The following is a 7,834-nucleotide window of genomic DNA, read 5'->3' on the forward strand; positions in this document are numbered from 1 at the left end:
TGCTCAGTTGCACGACTCCTGTTGCGATATATCTTAGCTTCGTAGTTTAAGCATTTATGATGAATGAATAGCACGATAATAGCCTGTAACATTTCATATGTTCTTACTTGTTCTCACATTCCAGTTAAAGACATGATGACTCATGGAACCAAACTGGTTTGAACACCCCTTCAGAAGTGTTTTGGCTCCACCTAGTGGTCTAAAAACACTGACCTTATTCAAAGTGGAATTGAAGCTTGATTTACTGAGCCAGAATAAGTAAACCAGATTATTTATATACCATATATATATATATATATATATATATATATATATATATATATATACACACACAAATAAATGGGTCCCAGTATTAACCCCTGAGGTACCCCACAAGTTAAAGGAAAACATGTTGATACCTCGTCATCTACAGATACCAAAAAATCTGGTTGGATAAATAAGATGAAAACCAATTTAATGCTAAACCAGATATCCCAACCCGTTTTTCCAGGTAATCTATTAGAATAGCATGATCAATTGTCGTTGTGTTGATAGTTTTAAAAATCAACTCACTCTGTCTAGTCCTGGATTTCTTTGTACTGGTATATCTTGATGCAATGGTGCATGCTGTCGGACACAGCTAGTTGGCCCCCGGATAGCAGGGCCAGTCCACGTGGACTACTCAAGCCCTGGGTCACTATTGACCACCCCACTCCCTGTGCTGGGTATAACAGGACTCTGTGCTGCTCCCCCCAGTCTGCTACCAGCACGTTACCATCCACATCTATAGAGATGCCCCAGGGACAGGCCAGGACAGGTCCCATACCGGCACATACACCCAAAACTCTCACTGTGTTCCAGCTTGGCGTCAGCACTTTGATGCAAGGAACTCGACCCGTTTCATTGCCCCTTTCGGACACAGCCACCATGCCTGAACTCAAGCAAGCTGCAACTAAGTAAGGCCTGTGGAATCCGGTCACCACTGTGCGCTCAAGCCGGGACCCTGTCTTAGGTTCAAGCTTCAGAGCGATGAGGGAACCTTTCCGGATATCAGCGACCAAGAACTCATCCAGTCTGGTTATGGTTACGCCCCTGGGAGCCTCAAGTTCATCTTTTGCGGAGCCCCAACCTGAGCCTCCAAAGGTCTGGAGTAAGCGACCATGCCGACTGAAGACAAGCAGGGCCCGCTCTGCTGCACAGCTCAGTGCAATCAAACCCTTAGCGTTGACAGCAATGTCGAAGTAGTTCCGGCATCGTCTGGCGGAGCCATCGGGACTTGGGGAGGTCACTTGCTGGAGGACATTGCCCCGAAGGTCAGTCACCTGTTTCAAAGTTAGTTTCAGTTTTAAAATCAGGTGGGAATTTAATTTAGTACAGAACACATGTTTGTACGTGTCTAAAATTAACACAAAAACATACCTGAATACGTGTATTTCCACAGTCTGCTATGTAAAGTAGACCCTGTGGTGTGGCATGGATCCCACTTGGCAGCGTGAGGTCAGCTCGACCTGAACCCTGCTTCCCAAACTGCCTGATCAGATGGACTCCCCTGGGGTTGAATGATGTCAAGTCTCCCTCCTCCTCCAGCTCCACCAGGACTGGCTCACCTCTGCCTTTCTTTGGCTCTTGAGAGGAACCATCGATGACAGACATAGATAAAGACCTAGCCACCAGTGGTTGACTTGGGCCAGCAACTGTGCCTTTTTTCTGGTGCAGTATATTTTGACTTCTATATGTAGGATAAGCCAGGGTCTGCTCCACGTCAGAGACCCTAGGTCCTCTACTCAGAGTTTGGGAGGTTGAGCTTGACATGGAGTTGAAGTTGCCAGACCTCATGGTCCACGCTCCTACGTGATCATTCGTCCCACCGCCGATCATTGGGCGAGTCTTGTGCGTCAAGTCCACGGCAGACTTCGATAGACGGCAATTGTAGTTCAAAGAGCCTCTGTTCGTGTTGTAGTCACCAGGTGGGCTAACGATGAAAGTATAGCTGGAGTCGAGGCTGTCTGTCGGGGATGGTGCTCCGCCATTGTCACCATGGGTCCCTAGAGAGTGTTCATCGGAGGACTGGCTGAGGCCAGAGTGAGGTCTTCCCCTGGAGGTGAGGTCCAGACAGCTTTGGCTGGTCAGAGGCTCTCTTGAAGTCATCCTGGGAATTGGTAGGGCACTGTTGCTGTACCTAAAAAGTCTACTATTGGAATCTTGACTCACTTTTCCGCTGTCTAAACTCAAGCAGTGACTCAGCTTTGCATGCTCCCGTCTTCGTTCGGGTGAGGGGGACGGCTTCCTACGAGAGACTGCGGGGATCGCTTTCCTCGGATTCCTGGGAGAGTAGTGTTTTACATTACTGTTCATCTTATACACCTGCTCCTTGTCTTTGGTATCAGTGTTTTTAAGTACCGTAGGGACAGCCAGGAAAATGTCCTCTCCTTGCGGCTGGAAGGAGGCCGACTCCATCTCGTCGTCCTGGTACGACTCCCAGTCAGACTGCTCACACTTAGGAAGCCAGCGATGTATCTTCGTCGAGGAGACGTTTCGTTCCTCCTCTGATTCCGGATCACTCCGGGTCGAAAGGCTGATTTTTCTGACAACCCTGCCTGTCGGTGAGGTCCACCCCTTACCAAGGGCGCTCTTCTCTCCTCCAGCGCCCTGATGGTTTGTGTCTTCACATGGCACCTCCTGTGAATGGAGAGCACACAGCTGGCCCTGTGGCCCGCAACCTCCGACATGCAGGCACAGGCTTTGTTCTTGCTCACGAATATCTCCAAAGTTGACAGCATTGGGTTGGGAGCTGGGTTTGAAAGTCACTTTCTTTAGGGAAACCGAGACTTCCCAGGGTTGTAGGAACTCGGCAACGTCCTTCAGCAGCTGGTTTGGTCCACCAGAATCCAGACCTGACTGTCGACCCACCTCCTTTATCCGCTGCTGAAGTTGAGTTAGTTGACGGAGCCTTTGGTCTAACAGGGACTGGCTGACCCGGGTGGCTGCCGTGTTCTCCCTCTGGACCTGCTCCAGGTGCTGCTGAGTGTCCCGGTGGTCCTGCTCCACCCTTTCCAGCAGGCGGCGCTCTTCTCTGCGGGCTCCCAGGATGGCCCGCTCCACACCCCGCTTTACGGAGTCGGTCTCGGTCGCATGTCGCTCTTGCAGGCGACGCAGCTCTGCCTCTGCCTCCGCAAGGTCGCACCGGGCCTGAGCCGCCCAGCATGGGGCGGATTGAGGGGCGGGACCATCTGAGTGATGATCAGGACCGGGACTGTGGCCTGGGATGGGGGAGGATGAATTGCTGCCCAAAGGAGTTCCCACAGACATCATGATGGATGGATGAATCTGTACTTTCTATTCAGTTTGAGCTCCTACAGAAACATAAGAAAGGGAAAGAGCGCTAAAAACATGACCTTAAGAAATGCCTGAACCACATCAACAAGTAAATGCATTCCTTTAAAACTGTATTCCCTCAACAAACATGCTATTAGGTAGGTAGTAAGCTAGCTAACATTAGCATCAGCAAATCTGTTGAGTGAATCCATTTATTCTGAAATTGTATTATATTCATGTGTATAATTTTACATTTGTTTAGCTGTTATTTCAATTAATTATGTGTGTCCTCAATGCAATCATTTCCACATTTAAACCCAGAAAATCTGTAATCGAAAAAAGATTCTCGTTTCAATTTAAGTAATCAGTTTTATGGCAATATCTATTAGTTCAAGTGTTTTACTCGATTCATATTTGGTATATTTCTAAACTGAATGTCTCATTGACTCAAATCGTGAAAGTGAATTTCTAATATAGCTCACATTTGGTGTATTCACTGAGCTGTATGATAGGCAGGATTAGCTGTGTGGCCTTGGTGAACTGTCAATGGCTGTTTTAAGCTTCTCAGGGAAACAGAAAACTAGATGAGGTGTGTGGATGATCAACTGATTGATGCAGCTGCAGGTGATCTGGGTGATTTCAGAGCTTTTATAAACTCCTCAGTAGGCGGAGGAGGTCAGACACATGGAGGAAGGAAACAGGCAACATGTGTTTTTGGTCTCTGAGCCGTAAAGAACCTGGATGATTCCAGTTTGACGTCACAAGCTGAAACTTTGCAAACTTAAGCAGTAGCACACATTAAAAGTCTAAAACGGTCAACAAAGACAAAATCAACCAGAACATGTTGTGCAGAGGGACAGGTAGAGAGTTAGTACTTAATATATGAGCGGGATAAGTGAAGATGTCTCTAAATAACTACGATGGAGGTTTCTAGTCAGCTGAAAACCTACCGTAAATAACCTAGTATATGGGCAACGGCACAAGTGCATTAGACTCTATTTTGACCTACTGTGTAGCCCACAGGTCACATATGTAAATAAAGATGCTTTGAAAGATATTGACCATTGCCGGTAATATGTTTAGGCCTCTCCCTCCTTACAAAATCCAGTTGATCACAGATTTATATATTTTATTCCTAAAAACATGGCAAAATGTTATTTTTGTAAAGGCTCTTTGCAGTATTTTCTGATTGAAGAGAAACCTTAAAAACCCTCTGTTGACTCTAATATGTCAAAATGAAACAAGAATTTTGAACCTGGCTTCATCCAATGTTCTGGAAATGGAAATTAGTACAGGGTGATGCCTACTTTGCATATATACACATAACATCTCAGAAACTACTTTTTTTTATGTGTGACATTTCCTGACTTAATCAGTATTATTTCAAAGTAGTTTACAGAGTCATACACGTTGAATTCAGCGTGGCGAAAAGCAGATCTTTTATGCCCTTTATATGCTATCAAGTGAACATACACTTATGAAAAAGGTGAAGCGGCTGCGAAGGGCTGTAAGACAGATGAGCCTGTAGGCAGAGAGAAACCCAGCGGAGGGGAAGGAGGAAAGTTTCTCACCGAGGAACACGTATTAGCATTTCAAATGGAGGCAGACAGCCAGAAGCATCCAGAGTGAGGGCGAGAGTGGGAGGTGAAGAGACGGCCCGGGTGTCAACAGCACAACACTTCTCAACTCGGCAGTTCTGCAAACAAACCCCGCTCTGATGTTTTATTCATGAGCAGAAGAAAGAGATGCGGAGAAGAGGCCGTGAACGACGTCTGTCATCCACGTGATGATGGAGATGATACCGAAACAGCAGGAAGCTAGCCTATAATAACACAAACACACCGATATTCCTATAGGAATGGATACGATTGCCGGTCCTGCCGTCTACTTTCTATTTTACCAAATATTTCACATTTCAATGCAGCTGAAGTTCTGAACAAAGATCTTTCTGGTCTGAATCCAACAAAAGTATGACTCAAATTGCAGAATATGTATTTAATTCAAGAAGAAAAGACAATCAAGTGTTGGCGTTGGCGCTTTCCAATTTGTATTTCTCAACGGTTTGAGTGCAAGTATTTTTTATCCTTATAGAGGTTTTTACAGCCGGATTACAAATATGCATGTTTTTGACCCCCGGCCATCGAGACCAATCAGCAAGCTTTAAAGATTACATTAAAACAGTTGATATATATAAATACACATACAAGTACACTGTGTAGTTGATCTGTAAAATGTCGGGGCTCTGAAGTTTTCGGTGCCTGGTTATAAATACAGTGAAAATGTATCCGATGATTATTTTTGGCTGCCTCCCACCGACTGAATTTCAATTTTTTTGAGCTGCTTACAGAATAACAGTGTAGCTCTCGTTGGTGTATTTGGTGGAGAAATCAAACCGTGTGCTGCGGTGCACCCGTTTGGCTGACGAGGAAGTGTTTCACACACACCTGAAGGCCTCTTTCAACCGAATAGTTCCAAATACTGAATGCTAGGTCTGAGACGGAGATGAGCCATTATTTTCTCTGTGTTAAAAAATGCCTTAATTCTCGTCCTTTGATAAGATGAACTGCAGTAGTGGATGGAGTCGTTAAGGAAGTGCACTGAAGGGGTCTCTTGACCTCTCACCTTTTAAGATATGTGAATGAAAGTGGGTTCTTGGTGCTGATGAGTCTCCCCTTTAAAGACATGCCTACTTTATTCTAATACCATGAATAAATGGAACTTTTCTTTAAAAATAGAAATATTCCTGCTGCCTCGGATCCCTAAACAGTCTTAGAATGACATATAATGGGTTTGACTGGAGAGCCAAGAGCCCACCTCCTTCATGTGTGATGTTAGTCTTCATAGTAGGTGAGACCTTTCTTTGGTGTGTTGACAATAACAGTGTTTCTGAGCAGTTTACCTAAACACAAGGGCTCGCCATCCAACCCCCGAAAAAAATGCAATTCTTGCAGGAATCTCCAAATCTCAAATGTTTGAGCCCTCAAATCGCAGCCTGACTTCTTCTATGGTGTTCATCAGGGTCTTAATGTGGTATTCTAAATGTTTTAATGAAGTTAAAATTAAATTTAGCACCAAATTTGTGTAACAAAAAGGTAGAAGTGAACATTCTCAGCACTTTTTACACTAAATGTCTCATACATGACTAGAAAACCTTGACAACTCCACTTCTATCTACTGCTGACCGGATGTCTCCCCCTAGAGGTCCCCTGCCCCCCATGTGGGTCTCTTCAGGGTTTACTTACTGGTTTTCATACGTTTTTACTGGCGATGGATTGTCTTATTGTCATTCTCCTGCCTGTATGACTGTAACGGCTGTGGAGCGGTGGAGGTATCTGTGCTGCAGAGCTCGGTCACAGGTGCATCTCTGTGTGTCACAGGTTCACGTTTCAACACTACATAATAGATGAGGAGGGTCCGGTTGCTCGGCTCGTTAGCGCTGTGGGACAACGGTGTCACGTTATGGAAAAATAAGCTTATTAGTACTAGCAGTCCTTCTCCAAAAATCAGACTAATCTTTAGAAAACACTCAAGAGATTGCAATATATAGAAGAAAAAAAGTAGTGCAATACATACAACTTTAATGTGTATCAAACAAAAAAGGAAAGACCAAGGAAACCTTAATGAGTGTATGAATATATAATAAATAAAACTGTTGACGTGTGATTAAGTGGAATGACAACAGAAAGGTGTCTTACCTGCCGTCGGCGCCGCTACGACCTCCATGCTCTGCTCCTCTTCACCATTTACTCCCTCGCTTTCACCGTCGCCCCTCTGCACCGCCTCCCCGGCTGTTGGCTGTTGCTAGGAGACCGCCAAGCCGTCTCCGGTTTCCTCCATAACTCTGAATGTGCATCCACGTTGGACATTCGGTTTACGGTCTAACTTAGAATCCTGAAGCTGTTGTTTTAGAGAACTTAAAATCAAACTTCACTGTCTGGAACCAAGACTTTACTGTGAAATAGACCTATGAGCGTTTGTGTGATGAAATTCCATCATCTATGATCAGCCAGCATGCGGTCTTAGTTCTTTCTGTGTGGACTTTATATGAATATTAATGTGATTTATCAGTCAGTGCTGAAAGGAACAATTCTCAGGTGATGAAAATATCAGCAAACGGTGAAACATGTACGATCTCTTATATTCCAAAGCACAACTATGTTTTCTTTTTTTTTTACAGATAATATTTGAGAGGCTGGAATCAAATAATTAAATGATTAGCAGAATGTTTGCAGGCTAATTTCCTGCTGCTTTGGCTAATTGATTGTTTGTTTTTATCCTGATTATGAGTCATACTTTAAATGTCCATAATATTATAAAGGCTGAAACAATTATTATTATTATTATTATTATTATTATCAGTTGATCTCCTAATTATTTTCTCTTGTTAACTGCGTGTTTTTGTAAATGACTTGTTTTGTCAGACAAAATATAATCATTTTACAATAATATAAAACAGAAAATCAGCAAACTCTCACACAGGAGAAGCTGGAACTTTTGGAATTAATCTTTAAAAATGCCTTGAAACGTTTATGAAAGTAGC

At 44.1% G+C, this 7,834-nt stretch overlaps 1 protein-coding gene across 1 annotated transcript; it reads right to left on the bottom strand.

Moving 5' to 3' along the window:
* Window positions 1-352: 352 nt before the first annotated feature.
* LOC311021542 (uncharacterized protein) lies at window positions 353-7,108 on the bottom strand. Its single transcript, XM_084022145.1, has 3 exons — window positions 6,990-7,108; window positions 1,399-3,332; window positions 353-1,301 (listed from the first exon to the last, which is right to left on the bottom strand). The coding sequence occupies exons 2-3, from the start codon at window positions 3,289-3,291 to the stop codon at window positions 558-560; spliced, it is 2,637 nt and encodes an 878-aa protein (XP_083878271.1). The 5' UTR covers window positions 3,292-3,332; window positions 6,990-7,108; the 3' UTR covers window positions 353-557.
* Between the last annotated feature and the right edge of the window lie 726 nt (window positions 7,109-7,834).

Source organism: Eutrigla gurnardus, assembly GCF_963514095.1.
Source record: "Eutrigla gurnardus genome assembly, chromosome: 12".
Lineage (NCBI taxonomy): Eukaryota > Metazoa > Chordata > Actinopteri > Perciformes > Triglidae > Eutrigla > Eutrigla gurnardus.